The following is a 17,499-nucleotide window of genomic DNA, read 5'->3' as shown; positions in this document are numbered from 1 at the left end:
TGGAAAAAAGGTGCATGTTGTAGAACAATTTCTTAGTTTGAGAGGGATAGACGCAGCATCCTGACACAGGAAGCAGTTTACAGGTGACGGGGTTAAGAGGGAAGACATGTTGTCCTCGGGGGTCATGAGGATGTTAAAGTGGTAACCTCTTTGATTAACCAAAACATTAAGAGAGACAATGAACGGGGAAAAAGCCTCCATGTCTCCCAATGAATGGCAAAGGAGGAGAATGAGAGGAAGGCTTGTTCAGAGTTCCTCCCCCTGATGAATTTACATGTTTTCTCATTTGATTTTCCTCTGCGTTCCGTGATAGATGTGTTGGAATTAAGTCGGACCCCCCGCGGAGCAGAACTCAGCCCGCTTCACTCCGAGATCACATATTGCCAGAGCTCCCGTCTCCTCCGGGGTTACGCTTTGCACAGCCGCCTCTCCCAGAAAGCGCCTTCAGTCAGACACGCCGTCTTCAACACTCGTCTACTGGCTCCCAACCAGTTTCAGGCTGCAGCCGCTGACATCAAAGAATAAAGGAACATAGTTCAGTTTTATGTTTTCTTTCTCCCCTCTGCTTTTGTAAAGTTAGCGCTCGCCTGTCTGTTTGTCAGCACTGAAAAGCAGTGAACTATTCAGAGGATGATTTCAGAGCTCAGCTTGTTGCTCTGCTGCTGGAGTTCACTGATCAGATCTCTGGCTACATTCTCCATCACACTATTTTATTCTCCTGTCAGAGAATAACTTTAATTAATAGAATGTTCCAGAAACAGATTTTTGTAATGTTTGACACTGTAGTACACATTTTACAGACATGCTAGAAGCTGTGCGATTCCAAGATGTCATTCTGTACACATTAGATTTTAAATTATTGGTTTTGATTTTTATATTTTGAATCACTTTCTATTCAAAGCAAATGTCCCTTTGAAAAACGTGTTCACCTCCTCGCCTGTGGGGGCGCTGCACCAAAAATCAACCTAACTCCAAATAATTTGTGAAATATTCTCCTACAGGCAGATGTTTTTATAGAGCATATGTAAAATAATGCGGCCTGGGAAGATGAATCACCTCGGCGCAACGCTACCAGACACGTCGTTTCTGTGCTCAATATCTCCTTTCTATTACAAAACATTTGAATAAACATTATAAATGTCACAAAAATCAATGGTTGTCTCACATTTCCTGTTTTATCATTTGACATGTTCATTCCGGGGAGGCGAGGACGTCCATCTTGTTTCCTGTTCAGCCTTTATGTGACGGCGCTGAGCTCTGACCGCTGCCATGTTGAAAATGTCACACAGATTGCTACCGTGACACGCAGCCGGCCCCGACACAAACAAACATCGCCTTCATGAGGCAATCAAATGTTTTTCCTTTATTTTTTTTTCCTCCTTCTCGTTGATTTGACTGGACCGAGACAGGCAGGCAGAAGGTTCTAGATCTACCTCAGGGAGAGTGAGAGTTGCTCTTTGCTCCGATTTCAAAAGTACGGCAGACCCACTTCGTTGACACTTTGCATCATTTGCAAGCCGGATTTTCTTTTTTCTCATAGCGGCGTGGTTAAATTGTACTTCTTGTTGTTCGAACTTGTTTGAAGTGAAAAGGCCTGCAGTGTTTGGGGGGGGGAATTGTGGCTTAATTCCCCGAGCTGTCAAAGCATCAGAGAAACAAAACAAAACGAGTAAAATTACGAGGGAGTTGTACCTGGAGAAACCAAGAGTGGAGTCTGGACCCTGGTGTATTGTTAAGGGACAAAACCCCCCCAAAAAAAGAAGCTAATTTCACAGGTTTGTGTTTGAGCGTGACCCTCCCTGGAAGTCTGGATGAAGATTTTTCGTCTCAGGTTACCCCGGAGATGTGATAGTTTAGTTTGTTTTTTCATCCCTGAGTGATTTATTAGACGGTGACGGCTGCAGAGCGCAGCGTGGCGGGGGAGGCCTGGTACCGTTTCCCCGAGGGACGCGTGTGAACAAAGCTTTGTGACAAATTAACATCAGCGCGTTGTTTCCAGGTGGAGGCTGATTAATGTCGCTTCCTCACTCCCACGGACAGCCGGACGCTTCTCCTTAAACTGGAACTTTTAATTAAATCCAAAACTGAATGAGCGCTTTGGTTTCGGCCCGACTGACCTGGACGAATCTCATCATCTGTAAGGAGTTTGTTTGCACTGCAACCTTTTAATCAGCTGCAAGATCATTTTAGAGGAAGAAAAATGCAGGCATAAAGTCTCAGGTTCAGTATGTGATAATTTAATCAGCGTTTCTTTCTTGTTTTTTTTTATTTATTTACATTAGCTGCCTTGACACCAAGTTCTCACCAGCTGCTCTCGTTCACATGTGTTCATGTTCCTGCTGTCAGGTGAGTGTGAAATTGTGAATGAAAAGTGACCTGCTGATGCTGTGTGTGAACGCCCGACGAATATCAGCGTTTTTATGACTGCTGATGCCAGAGTCTAACACAAACCTGGAAGTGGAGGACGTCTGCCGTGAAATCTGGCCCGCGCGTCTCACCAGGTAACCCAGATCACGCTTTAGCGTGTTCTTAAAGAGACAGTGCGAGGTTGTGTTATCAGAATATTAGACGTTTGTATCTCACAGAGAACAAAAACGAGCTACTCCAACCTAAAAGTGGCACAGTGGTAAACCTCTGCTCATGAACATTCAAAGAATGAATTATGATCATTTTCTGCTTAGAGCTAACATTAAATATTACATCAGGCCAGTACATAATGATTCAGAAATACGGGTTTAATGAAAAGTGCGTGATTAAAAGTTGTTACGTTCATGGCATTTATAAGCTGACAAATTAGCCTAATTGCAACACGTTCTATTTTATTCAGCATGGTGATACTTCAATATGTGACAACATTCATAGTTTCTGATATAGGTTTTTTAGGAGTAACAATGATGATTAAAGTTACTTTAGATTCCTCAGACTGAAGCCACACATGCAGAAACCACACAGAGATCTCCAAGTTGGGAATTGAACCCAGGACCTTCCTGCTACAAAGAAGCACTGCTAGCAGTTTTAGCACCGGGCAGCAGTCAAGGTCCTAAATGTAGGTCAGGTGAGTTGTTGGGGGAACAAAACTGGGTGCATACTTTTTAGGTCAAAGTATGCACAAGCTGCTTTATTTTATGTTTTAATTTATCATCTACTCAGCATTATCGGTCTGAGCAGAAATAACGAGGAAAAAAGTGAAAAAGAAAAAGAAAGAATAGTCTCAGAGGTTCGGGGGACAGCAGGGATGTTAAACCTTTCGCCGTCACTGAAAAAAAAAACTGTGACCTCCAGAGGTCGGGAGGGTCCAGCCAGGAGAGCAGCAGCGACGGTTAAATCGGTATAAGATGAGATGATGAAACGTTAACGCTGAGGCGAGTTCAGCTGGGCGCCTGGGGGATCAGCCTGAATCTTGAGACAGAATCAGAACCTGCAGCTCCGATCAGCAGAAACGACTGAAAAGAAACAGGTCGGCACTTCTTCCTCATCCCGCTGGATCCTCAGGGCTTTAACTCACAGAACGCTTTGTTGGGACAAGATCTGCATAGTTTCACAAAAACACATTGTTTTAAAACCAGCGTCGTTTGAAAAACAACAAATGTTTGCACCCATAGGGAGGTCAAGGTCTTGTTTTCTCACTACTACAATGGCAGGTAATAACAAAATAAAAAAAAAAAAACATTGTGTGCTAAATCATGAAGCCTACGTTTTCATTCACAAACTGACCTGTTTTGAAAAAGTAATGTAAAACCTTGACCATAATTTGATTTTGTTGGAAGGCCCAATTCTATGCCATTTGACCCCTGTTATCATATTGACCAACACAAAGTAAAAACTGTGCAGTTGCAGGAACATGGGGGCAAAGTTTGCTGTGCTGATGATGTCTTCCCATGGGAGGTAAAAACAGAACAATCCCGGAAGTAAACCAATCAACACTTGAGTGACGTTGAGGTTCACCTTTCAGAAGGACCAGGTCCAACCATGCAGTCAGAGTTTCAGTAAATCAAAGCATGTTCATGTGTCAGAATGACCCAGCAGGGTGGCAAGACTTAAGAATGTACTGTTCATATCTACTCTCCTGCTAATCTGACTGAAGCTAAGAATGGCAAAAATGTCAGTCTCTAGATGTGCGACGCTAGTATGTATGCAGTACCCACAAAGAATTGCTGCTGCAATTGCTGTGAAAAGGTGATTTTACTGACCTTTGTTGCCTCACAGCCAGACTTCCATTGGTTCTCTCAGCTGGGATCTTTCTCAGAGATGTTACATATTCTTACCATCTACTGTACATGTTTTTTTTTTTTTTTTTTTTGTAACATATTCTGCAGCTAGATCTCTGAATTAAACGTTATATAAATTAGGGTAAGCTAGTCTAAATGGGTGTGTGTCTGCATGGCTTATGATTTACTCTATCTTGTAACTGGATGGTGAGCTATCCGGGAGCAATGACTACGAGCACAGCTTCCCTCAAACTACAGTATCCCAAAAGCCCCCGACCATAAAATGTTTCCTCTGAGCTGCAGGAAGGAGGGATTTGTTAATGCAGACATTATCCATGGCCTTTGGCTGACCTTTTAAATGTAGTCATTTACGACAAAAGTCCCAATTTCCTCAGCGCTCCTCGTTAACTGTAACAGTTGTAGATTCAGAAGAGCTCGCAGGCTAAACGCCCAGCTTTCTGATAGGAGTGTTCGGTGCTGGTCGGACGATCCGATCTGAGCTGCTCCTCATTGGGAGTGGAGGTCTGTCAACCCTCTTCAGCTCCTTGGCTGGCATTAAACCTACTGCTCTGATTACTTATCGCCTTTTAACATTGAGCTGAAGCTGTGCATCAACGCTGAGCACAACGACAAGAAGGAGATAAATCCCGGAAGGCCTTAATGTACCACCACTGGTATTCCTTTTGACAAAAACTGAGAAAACTATTGTGTATAAGAAACTCTGGACCTGGTGCTTAAATTTAAAGATGAAGACAAGCAGAAGAAATGCCCACGTACCAGTTCAAAATCATGCTTAACAGTTCTGGTGAGGTTTTTTAATGTGCACACCCTCAGTGGTGGGACTTAAAGCCGACTGGCTCTGTTTCACAGAAAGCTCTACAACTCTGCTTTTATGACTGGAATGAAGAGCAAACTGTACCCGGCTTTTCTTCTTAACACATCAGAACATCAACTGGGCTCTAAGTGCTTCTTGAGCCTCAGAGTAGCTTTAGCACAAGAATATAGCAAGTTACACCCTCACTAGAGATCTACAATCTGAAGGTAAGCCTTCATGAGCCCAGAGGCCTGTTTACTGTTTAAGAGCTGGAGAACAAAAGTCTGCAACAGACCGACGTTTCCCTGAGCCGTTAAAAAAACGCAACTGGTGAAATTAAGTCATCCAGAGGCTTCAAAATGTAAATAAATTCTTAATTTCTAAGTCAGTAATAACTGCTTTCTTGCTTTGTTCTGTTTTGCAAAAACAAAACAACTCTTTTTTTTGTTTGTGTCTGTTTTTGTTTATATCTGCGTACGTATCTGCGGCGGGGGCACTGACAGACGGACTTTAATCTTGAATTTCACACGGCCGAGGGGGAAAAAAAAACCCCCAACAAAACATCAAAGCAGAACGGCCTGCAGGATGGAAGCAGAGAGAGACGAAGGAGAAGGAAGAAAAGCCCGAAGACGTAAAGAAACGGCAGCATTTACATGAGGAGAGGAACGCATCCAAGGCGGCGGCGGGCGGACACAGAACATGCAATATTTAAAAGGCTGGAGACGGAGGCAGCTTCAGCTGCACAAACTCATTTGATCTGCAGCTATTATTCCAAGGGCGTATCAAGGTAAATAATATCAATGCAACAGAGAGGAAAACACATCGACTGCTGTTACATTTAGTGAAGACTTTGTTAAGACGTAAGAGCCCAATAATTCAATACACGGGAAAAGTCTTTATGATTATTATTATTATTATTTGCTTGCCTTTATGACATAGAACTTTTTAATCAGCGGGCAGGAAAACGTTATTGCTCCTAAACCACATCAACAAGCAAAATGTATTTTTGAAGCTTAGACAGCAGATTACATGAAAGATTCAGGGATTTCTGATCATAGACTCGCCATACACAGTTTTATTGTAACAACGTCTCTATTCTGATACATATGTATTCATTTTCTGCACTTTTTTTTTTTTTTTTTCATTTGAGCTGTGGAGAAAAAAAAATCTATTTCCCAGAAAAATCAGGAATTGTTCAATGGTATCAAATATGAGCTGAACAGATATCCGTGTTCGGTGCTGCTCCATTGATCGGGCCTGTTGACTCAAAGTCCCGTAGTGATCGATCCCTCTCAATCTCAGCAGCCGCTTCAGAGGCGTCACATGCTGACCCGCGCTCACGTTAGCGCCGGCTTTCGACGTGAAGTCGCCATCGACTTGCAAGTGTTTGAATCTCGGCCTGATGAACAGATTTCTGGTTAATTTCAGTCTGACTGCTGCGGAGCCTGAGTCACAGGAGACGTCAAAGAATAAAAATACAGCAGTGGTTTTCCTTCAGTCTTATCCAGAAACACAACCCACTCTGTGACTTACTGTCTCCCCCTGTATGCATTTAGAATTATCAGAGAACAAAAAAAGAAAAAATTACTAAACCATACATTAAGGCGCACCCACATAATTCTGCTTGTTGCCATGGGTTTGAAGATGTGTGTGTGATCTATGAGACGTTAACCTGGATGAGCCTCAACTTTCTATCTTTACGATATAATGATGAATTTTTACAGCAACAACAAAAATCAGAAAAATTGGCCAGTCTACTGGCCAATAACACTTTTTTACAGAAGTGTTATTTCCCCATGGAAGTAGAAACTTTAAAATGTTCATGTCGGTAAAACTTGAACATTTGATCATAAATCAAATATGGCCGCCAAGCGTGTAATGCACTCTGCAGATGAAGGTGCCAAAATGAAATCTTTCTTTATGTTTCTGAGGGTTTGGGTCTGTTGGTTGCACCTATGGTTTAGTATTACACTTATCTACGAACATTAGAGGCGCAACGATACCTAAAACTCACAAGACGATACACGATATTGCGTTCAAGAGAACAAGACGGGACGAGATGTCTGTCTTTTAGGATTCCTTGTACTGCATGGTCCGCAGTACAACATTTACCAGCTACTTACCAACACTTACCAACTACTGACAACATTCTCTGTGACCATGACGCATCTCCACGTTACTGCTGGACGTCCCACCATTGGCTGTTTCGGTGTTGCTTTCTGCTTCCTTCAGTGTTAATACAGTGTTGGTGTCTCATCTGTCCATATGTCCCCATTAATCGTTCCTACTGGAAACCTAAACCAACTTCTACTACAACATCATCATCAGGCAAATGGTTATTGCTAACAAGATAGCATTTACCTTGATGAGAAACACTGTCATGTTTTAATATCATGAGTCTGGTTACATCCCTAATGAGAATTTTCCATTTGTGTTTAATACATGAATAAAATCCTAATTACCCAATGTTTATAAAAGTGAGCCTGCCAATATCTGGAACATGTTGTTTGCTGGGTTACAGCTTCAGAAGCTAAAACAGCATAATATTATTATACATGATAATTTTTTATGTGTACACAAACTTAAATATAGCACAGTGAAATAATATATTCCATTATAATCGTTTTCGATGTTCAGAAAAAGCATTGGAACTGTAAGGGACAACGCTGCTGATTTGATGATTAGGTATTTATCTCTCTGGAATCAGGTTAAATATCTGCAGACCCCACACATCCTGGACACAAACTGTTTAAACTTTGACCTTCAGCTTGGCACTATTTGCAAAAACTAGCCACCACAGGGACAGTTTCTTCCTCCAGGCTGGCTCTATGATGAATGCAATGAAGACCTTTCAGCCTGACCAGTCGAGCTTTTCAGGTGTCACTGACTTCCTGTTGGGGCGGAGTTTCAGAAAGAGCAAGAGCTTCTTAAAGAGACAGAGGACCAACTTCAAGGCATTGAAATACAAAGTCAAATTTCTTTTAAGTCATATCTGATACAAACAGCATATTTATAAAAACTGAAGTTAACATTATTTGATTAGGCTATAAAATGGCATTATGTGCCTGGAAAATAGATAATACTAATACTTTAATGCTTTTACGTGGTTTCATCAGCACATTTTTTAACAATTTGAAGACATTTGTGATCTAGATGTGGCCCGAAATGAAATCCTGCAGTAGAGGAACCTAATGGAACCAAGCAATCGGAGGATTCTGTACCTGCTAACTCGAGTCAGATTAATTGTTAGCTACACAACAATCATTCCAGCGGAAGGTGGCCCTTATGAACATAACTAAACAGCATGGCTATGGTGAAGCAAACATGAGTTCACGTATGACTCACAATCGTAACGCAAACACCATCACACCATCACACCAGGGCAATGTGACATCTTCAGCAAAAGTTGTCCTTTATTCACGAGTTCATCGCTGCTTTAGCATTTCGCCTCAGTCTAATTTCATTGCTGAGCTAAGCAGTCTTATGGTCTGTTAGAGACACATTGATTTGTATTCTGGAGCTGAAATTGACTCGTCTCCTAGCCACAGATCACTACATCCTCCTTTGTATGCATTCTTAATCAAATGAGCTGTTCTTTCTCTATTAACTCAGACAAGCTTACTTCAGATAAGCCTGTGTCTATAAGCCACTTCAGAGTGGGAATCAGCCCCTGGAGGTGATGAGCGTTGACTCTGGCAGGCCGAGTCAACGTGTTATTGTCTGAGGCTGCGCCCGGGGCTCCGCCGGCAATCGCTTCCTCTAATGGAAAACTATTGTCTGCCTTTGAGAACTTACAAGTGTGTGGAATAGGGATGAGTCCGTCTGGACTCACGGCGCTCGCTCTGTATCGGTGGAAAAGCTATTTCAGAATTGGAATATCCACCGAAGTGGAGCGTGATTAAGCGACGCATGTGGAACGGGGCGCCGTCTTCTGTGAGGACGAGAAGGAGGCTCTAACGCCGTGGTGACGCAGTAGGAAAGGAAACAGCTGGCTAGTCTGGCAGCTGAACTTTAGCCCAAAAATGTCTAAAACTGTCACAGAAAGGCACTTAATTCTCTCTGTTAATTCTATCGAGCACACCGGATTGAAAATCTCGACAGCAATGAGAGAGAAACAGAAATCCCTTTAGGATGACGACGCTCCTCCCTTGGCATGCTGCATTATTCCCGAACTCATCCGTCCAGGCAGGCAACAGTTAACGTCTACAATCAAGGCTTCACACGTCTTCTCCGCCACAACCGGGAGAGACGGGTTCAGGCTCGCAGTCGATCCAGAACAGTTCTGCATGTGTGAAGAAGTTACGGAGAGTCAATGATGCTCTGAAAGAATTTTTCTTCTCTGAGTCCCGGAGGACGCTGCAGTCCATTCGCGGCTTCATTTTATTTTGTTTTTTTTTGTTGCTCTTTTCTCCAGAGAACGACGAGGTGTGATGCATGTGATGTGGCTTCCAACCCTGTTTTCCGCGTCTCCAAACAAGTCACTTTCCATCTTTTTTTTTTCGAAGCCATGAAGTAATGACCACAGTCCACCTTGTAATTTTTTTTCTTTTTTTTTAAAACACACAAATGGTCAAACAAAGATCTGTGAATATGGACGCCGATTCGATTGGACAATGCTTCTAGGAAGACGCTTCCGTTGTTCTTTAATGCTGTGAAGACAAAACAAAGAGAGAAAACGTTGTGAGACTTTTTTTTCATGTTTTCAGCTAATGCGATCAGTCAGGCATTGCATTTCTTCACTTAATGCAAGTGGAGGGTGTCATCTTCACAACGGTGGAGACCCTGTTGTGGTTCAAATAACACAGAATGTTCTCACACAGTAATTGCATTTGCACAAAGAGGCAGCGAGTCCAGAATCCCCCTGAGGACATTGTGGAAAGCTACTGTTGGGGACTGGGGGGGATGAAGGTCGAGCTTCGGAAGGATTTCAAAAGCTGTGGGAAAATATTTCTAAGCTTTAAACATCCATTTGGAAAAAACCAGGTCGCCTCAAAGTCACATTAATATTTGATTTGTTGTATTTAGCATGCTTAAGTTTGCTAAATGGAAAATATCTGCATTAGATCCTTATCGACGATCTTTTACAAACATTAACTGTTAAAGGCAAAAAAAAAAAAAAAGAAAAGAAAATCCTTTTTTCCTTGATTAAACTCTCTATAGTTTATGTTAAATCTCTGGGTGACGGTTGAAGTTATAGCTCATTTCATCTCCGAAACTTTTAAAGGAGTCTTACTTTGAAGATCAAAACATTATATTTTTTTTACCTTCATTTCACACCAATTTAACTTCCAGTACATCATCAAAAGAAGTTAACATGAAGTGCACAGGAACAAAATGTCCGTGGACTCGCGCCGACGTGCATCCTGTTGAAATTCCACAGAACTGCCTTGATTTTCTCCACGCTGCGTCTTTAAAGGGATAGTTTGGATATTTTGAAATGAGGTCCTTCAAAGTTGGTATCAATAAAAGCTTACATGTCATTTCTGTGGTAAAATTTGTAGAATTGAAAGCAATTCATACAGAATGTCTTATGATACATCAGTGTATTTCCGAATAATAATATTATGTATATTATATTATGACACTAGATCCCATGGAGGTGATAATCTGATTAGCTCAGGTTGTTTTTCTTTAGAGATGAACCAGTCTCATATTGATTTCTGTATCGGTCTAGAAATAAAAAAAAAATAAAAAATTCTCAATCACGTATTTGTGGCAATGTCTGTTCAGTCTAGTTCTAGGCTTTGTGCTGTGAGTTATGCAATGCTTTATTATTTATTTTACATTATATTTAGTATTCCTAGTTGCACTTTCTGAATGATTTGAAAGAGGGTTTGCTGCAGTTAATTTTGTTTTACACCTTTAAACAAAGTAGTCAACCTATTGCCTTTAGTTTCAATTATATTTATTTTATGAAGGTTGTTCTACTGCTGATTGCACTGACTGAACAATTGAAAGGTGTTTTTGCATGTTTGACCGAGCTTGTGAAGCTCCAGGTGTGTTTTACCTACACTGTAGTGGTGCAGAGTTACTCAATACATTTATAATTCAGTACATTCATGACTGTGTTCAAAAATAAAACATTTTAAATCAGTTCAACTGTTTTCTGTATCGGATCCATAACGGCTGATACTAAACCTCAAATATCGGTATCGGAAGGGAAAAAAGTGGATTGGTGCATCCACAGTGTTTTTTTTTTTTAATCATTTTTTTCTGCTGACTGGTTAGAAATACAGAACAGCTCTGGAACCAAATAAGGAACTAATAAGGTCAGTGAGCTCACAGAACCTTCTTTCACCAATGGGTAAATAATTTAATTCATTACATTTTTTTTTTCTTTTCATGCTGTGATACAGAAACATTGGGCTAGATTAGCTAACAGGTGTTGAATCACCAAAGTTTACACCAGCCCAAACCCACAAATGATGCAGAGTGCAGCTAACGACGCACCTTCAGCGGTAGGAGCGTGTTTGGACAGACAGTGGTGTTCAGCTGTGACCTCAGCCTGGAAGGAAAAACAGAAACACCATGAGCAATATCATTTTCAGCCAACATCAGAAAACACAAGCCATGTTTTTAGTCCAGCTAACGAAACAAAGCGTGTTTTATTAATATCTTAGAATAAAATGATGTCACAGTTTGTTGAGATATTAAAGGTATTTAACATTTTTTAGCTTTGTTTTTTTTTCAGAAATCTAATTAATTCTAGCTTCGTGGCAGGATTACGAACTTCAAAGTTACAGGAAAACATTTCATTGAAGTTTAGAATTTGTTTATGAGTGACTATGTTGAGGGGGGTGAGGTTAAACTGGGTTAGGGTGTTTACCTTGTGGGGCGGCGGTCTTTTTAAACAGCTACTGCCATCCTCTCTCTGCGGAGGTCAGCTGGGGTTCAATTTAACGTGCGGGGTAAAGGCAGGATCTTTAAAGCGACTGGGAGAGGGTCACATGAGCAGGAAGAGCAAAAACAGGAAGACAAGAAAGAGAGAGAGAGAGAACTCTACCCCACCAACGCTCCATTTTTTTAAATTTTTTATTTTTTTTTTGCGCTGAAGCCAACGTGGCAGGTTGTGCAGGCTTCAGATGAGCCGTGTCTGTCAGGGAGTAAACACTCAGACGTTATTGTGCGTTTACTGATGATGCGTGACGCAATCAGGCGCATCAGCTCATATCAGCAAATACGAGTTTCAAGAGTTGTTGTCGCTTAAAGCCTCTGCGTCTCAGTGGAAGACGGTGCTATGAAAATGCTTTGAATCCAAATCGGTGCAAAACGTTATCAGATGACCAAGACCGTCTGCAAAGTCGCCAGCGGCCATTTTGTGTTTGTTTGGACTTCTGGTCATGCCATCTTGATATTTGTGTTAAATTCTATATCTGAAACGTGACGGTTTAAGCTTTTGCAATGTTGACAAAGCGTAAAAGATCCATTTAGTTAATTTTGAGATTTTCTCTGGTGCAAATGTTTCAAACATTTCATTGGGTTTAGTTTAAATTATAAAGCGCAGTTAGCAGTGCGTAATTATTCTCCTCAACACCAGGGTTTTTTTTCAAAATGTTTATTAGCATCAACAAAGAAAGAATTATTAAAGGGCTTACATAAGCTCACAATCCATAGAGTTGAACATATCTCCAGAAGGATAGGTGGAAAGGTGGATGATGAGATTGAAACTCAAACACAAGTGTGGAGAAAGTTAACGGTAAGGTTGTGGTCAAAAGTTTACACACACCGATCACACACATGAACATCGTAACTGTGATAATTTTTGCCTGTTCTTTTTGTCCGGTTGTAATGAGGATAATTGCAACTTCACTGAGTTTTGGGAAGGATTGGGAGCACAAATACAAATTTCCCTCATCCACGTGTGACTAACGTTACCAATAAAAGCTTAATTATATCCATACTCTCGCATTAGATTTGGTTAAGTGTGTCATAGCAAGTGGAAGAGAAACTACACGGTTTCGTGGCGAAGCTTCTGGCATAATTCTGCCTAAATTGGTTGAATTCATTCTGATTACCCTCATTGGCCTGCCCTGCACCGGCCTTTGAGCACATTTCATAAATCACCTTCAATACGGTGAAGGTTGGGACCAACACAAAGCCTAATAGCTGTTTGGGTTATTGTCCTGTTCCAACAACCAACTGCATGTCGCAGCCCGGGTGAAACTGAAGAGCTTGTCTGTAGTCTTTATTCCACATAATCTGTACGACGCAACAGAAACAGTTTGTAACGTTTTCTTTGTTTTGAATGGATCACATTGACTCTTCCAAACATACTTCGTGTTATTAACCATCAAACATTGGTAAATACAACCAAAACAAATGTGTGAGTCTAATGTTGAAGGGAGAAATAGTTTGTGTTCTTTTGCCAAAGACAAAAGAGAAATCCTACGACCATTAAAACCTGCCACTCCGTTTTTATTTACATTTCTTGAAGAAGCAGTGTCTTCTTCAGAGCTTTTCATGTCGTTTGGCTCAGTGGTTCTCAGTGCAGCGCCATCACAGGCGAGGAGAGGAACGGGTTTTGCAAATGTTTTGGATTGTTTGACACAGAGCAGCGTGAAAGAGAATATCATCAGCTGAAAATGGAAGTTGCAACTTTGGTCCCCCATCAAGACAAACCTTTGGACTATTGGGTGTGAAATCATACAGATGAATGAGAGCAACCAAACCTCACACAGTTGATCAGCACAGCAGAACAAATCTCTAAAAGTCAGGAAATGACAAATCCTTTTACTAATCAGTTTACTAATCAGATCTTAGTATTGTGAACATCAGATATTGTCTGAATTGTTCTTGTTAGCTACATAGAAAGTATCTGCAGTCAGGAGTCAGGACCTGTACTTAAGGGTTAGACACTAGTTGCGATCAGGAGAATGTTCTTGTGCCTTGTGAAGAAAACAGATCTTATGATCTAGCAGCTGCTCTGAAACCCATACATGCTGTGTTTTTCTTGCACAACGTCATGTTCCAGCAGGTCAATGGACCCAAACACACATCAAAACATATTTTGGAACTGATAAAGAAGGCGAATATGTCCCTGACCTTTCCCTATTCAAGATTTGCAGACTGTGCTTGAAAGCAGGTCAGTCAAAGAAATCTATCAAGATTTTTCTTTTCTTTTTTTTTTTGTGGCACTAATGGCCTTTACTTGTAGTAATCAAACAGGAAATAGGCAGAGAGAGAAAGGGAAGAAGACATGCAGTAAAGGTCAGAGGGTCAGCCGGTGTATATGGGCACCCACTGTACAACCACCTCATGTGACAGAAACCTACTAGTTCAGGTAGAATCGTGCCAGAATAAGCTCTTTACCACTTGTAAATTTAAATTTATGAATGATAGCACTGGATGTATAACTTTTGATCTAGTTAGAGTAAGTCCGTTAACAAACTCAGACTTTTGTATCCTCAAAATCATGTTGTATCCTCATTACACCCCAGAAAAAAAGACCGACTCAAATCCATCATTGTTTAGAGGACATTCATGCCTAAGATGAGGGAATGTAAACTCTTTACCAGCACTGTATCACGTTTTATATTCTCAAAAAACATAAAAACGAGGAGCATCGCAAATGCTCAGCAGGAGCATCTAAAAGGAAAAGCAGACATTTGAAAGCTCCCAAAGCGTTTGGCAGCTGCGGTGGATCAGCGTACAGAAAGCAGGCAAAGCTATTTCTGAATGGATGTAAGGAGATGTTTGGGGGCCAAACCAATGATCACAACGACACAGGCTTCTTTAAACAGCTGGTAACGTCCACAGTTGCACACCATGCTTCTATAAGCCCTTTAACACTAACTGGACTGTTATTTTACATTAAAAAAGAGGAAGAAACAGCAATACAATGTGTGTACAGAATGACTTATCTCTTCTTTTTGCTCAGTTTGCAAATGTTTCATTTACAAGGGACACAAAGTTCACCAATTATCCTTCAGGAGAGAGTATCTACAGTACTGCACTTTCCTAGAAACTAATCTACTAACATTTCAGAGGTCTAAAGAATAGAGGTTGATAAATTAAGTTGCACTGGCAGCTGTGTGGAAGCATTGTATCCAACAGCTTACAGTGGCTCACTAATCATTACCAAGTAAAATAGCCTGATACAATATCATTCTTCACAATCACATAGCTGAGAGAGAAACTTAATGTACTATGGAGTCTTTCTTTTTCTTTTTAGCCTTAATTTTCTGTAGATTCTACTGCAGAGAGGGCGTACAGCTTACCTAAACTGCTTTATAGGTTTTTCTTTTCCAAGTCAAGAGCATGTTATAATACTTTCAGTTCAGCATTCTGTTTTTGTGTTACGTCGCGGATTCGGTTTTCAATTCTAAAAAGATGGGAGCGTCCATAAAAAAATCCATTACTTGGGTTGAAACCGCCATGGGGCATCAGGGTGAGGGGAGGGAGGTGCGGCTCGTAAAAACAGTTCAGTATCTGGAGTATGGCTGATCCCTGTATGCTCCCTTGGTCGTCCGCGCCGACTGAGTCTTGCCGCGACTGTTTGCCCACTCTTCCTGACCTGATCCGGGGAAAAACAGGATAAACAGACGGAGAGCGATTAGAGGCAGCACACTTTAATTGAAACGACACATGCAGATGCAGCAAATACTTCCTAAATATTTTACCATGTAAAAATTCCGTACAATGCAAAAAAAAAAAAAAAAAACAGTCTAATCAAGTGGCTAGTTTCTAGTGATGTACTTGAAATAAAACAAATGTCACAGTTTTCCTCCCTACTAAATAGTTAAATCAGATGAGAAACTTTTCCGAACTTTCCCCGGCCATATCGGAGGTGTTCAGTAAACGATCTCCCTCTGCTGACGTTGAAGCAGGAATTTGGATCTGCCTGTAAAACCAAAAAGCTCTGGCTCCATCAGGGCTTTCACCTGGATGAATCCATCCAGATTAATTGAATGTGAGGATCAAATAGCTACTTGAAAAGGGCCCGTTTAGTGGCTCCCAGAGAAAAAGGTCACAATTACCATTAGCTCAAATCAGGTCTTGCTCCCCTTCATCCTCCCCCCGTGAGCGTCAATGCGAAAGTGCTGCTATTGACGGCACCCTTTGTCTGATCTCCAGCCAGCGCTGAGACTTCCCCGGAGCTGGAGCTAACAAAGGCTGCTTCTCTCTCTTTTCCTTTTTTCCCCCCCAGTGTGGAGGCTCTCTGTTGCCAGCACATAGCCAATACCCCTTAATTAAACCTGTCACCCTTCCACTGACACTCACTTTGAAGAAACACACCAAGGTAACCTTGTGTTTTGAGAACAAGAAAGCCCGTCAGTGTTGTTTATCTGCTTTCTCTGAGCTGTCGCCTTCCTGTCTGTGTGACCCGCGCAGCATGATGATGATTATTGTTATTATCATTATTAGCGTTTCATGTTCGCAGGTCGGCATCAGTCTAATAAGTAGAGGGTGCTTAGTTCTTTCACTGGCACCGTCAGAAAAGTTGAGAAAGTTTTAATGGCTTTGACTTGCCTCTGAAAGCATGTCTGTGGAATAAACGCGTGAAAAGCAAAAACGAGTACGCGTCGTGGATCACTGCCGGTTTTACCCGGCTAACGCTGAGCTAAGGTGGAGGTCGGCTTTTGGTGTCATTACTCTGTTTGTCAGCAGGCTTACAGCCAAACATACAAAGGGCGAATTTTCAACAAACTTCCTGCAGAAGCGCAACCCAATTAAAGGAGATTCCGTGAAGTTGAAGTGAATTCCGCTGTCCTCTCCGGATTCACTTCCAGCTTCTCAGCTACACAAATTCACAGCCGGCTCTGTTCCTTTATACAGCACATTTCTAATGTATCCACGTCCTGTTACAACCAACACAAAGCAGACTGTAACCGGAATGGGGACAAAAAATTATAAATTCGTATTTAATAAATTAGAATACTTGTCCCTAAGAGTCTCATTTGTCAGACTAAAAGTACTTTTTGAAATTCAATTTATAGCAAGTATTATATTTACTTTTATCAAGCCCACATTACTATTTTTTTGAAATAGTTTTTTCTTGGTCTCATGTATTATCCTGATTTTTAACTGTGTTCATATTAGAGGTAAGTAGAAAATCATCATTATAAGAAAAAATAAAGGTGCTAAACCATCAAGCTTGTTTAATTATTCTATAGATTGTGTTTCACTTAGTGATGAGTTGCTGAAATAATTACATTTTTTGTAATTTAATAAATGTTCCTGTATTATCTTAAGAGTTTTTTTTGTTTTTTTTAATAAAATGCTATTTAGAAACGTTGCACTTGTACTTATATTTAGTCTCTCTTTTTTGCTTTTTAACTGCGTGTATGTCATTCTCAGTGTAGAAATCACATAATCTGACAGAATATCTGGTTTTAGACACTTTTCAGTTATTTTGAATAGGGGGACCAAAGTCAAAAATTATAACCAACTATAATCAACTATAATTCAATAATGAGTCAACAAGATATTTGAGAAAAAGCAAACCTTTCCTACTGTGAAACACAGAGATGTTTTATG

At 40.9% G+C, this 17,499-nt stretch overlaps 1 protein-coding gene across 2 annotated transcripts in view; it reads right to left on the bottom strand.

Annotated features, from left to right (window-relative positions):
- Nucleotides 1-5,912: 5,912 nt before the first annotated feature.
- Nucleotides 5,913-17,499, bottom strand: part of khdrbs3 (KH domain containing, RNA binding, signal transduction associated 3) — a 161,567-nt gene continuing 149,980 nt past the window's right edge. Inside the window, exons 9-11 of one of the 2 annotated variants that reach the window (XR_008607732.1) lie at nt 15,381-15,535; nt 11,473-11,527; nt 5,913-9,671 (exon numbers count right to left, since the gene is read on the bottom strand). Coding sequence is in view for 1 of the 2 variants with exons in the window: in XM_055055874.1 (XP_054911849.1) it covers nt 15,444-15,535 (92 nt within the window). In the remaining variant the exon portion in view is untranslated. Of the gene's footprint in view, nt 9,672-11,472; nt 11,528-14,128; nt 15,536-17,499 lie in introns of those variants that run through there. The other variant, XM_055055874.1, reaches the window with a different exon arrangement.

The sequence above is a fragment of the Poeciliopsis prolifica genome, unplaced genomic scaffold (genome assembly GCF_027474105.1).
Source record: "Poeciliopsis prolifica strain line A6 unplaced genomic scaffold, Auburn_PproV2 SCAFFOLD043, whole genome shotgun sequence".
Taxonomy (NCBI): domain Eukaryota; kingdom Metazoa; phylum Chordata; class Actinopteri; order Cyprinodontiformes; family Poeciliidae; genus Poeciliopsis; species Poeciliopsis prolifica.
This window is presented reverse-complemented; position numbering and strand designations above follow the sequence as displayed.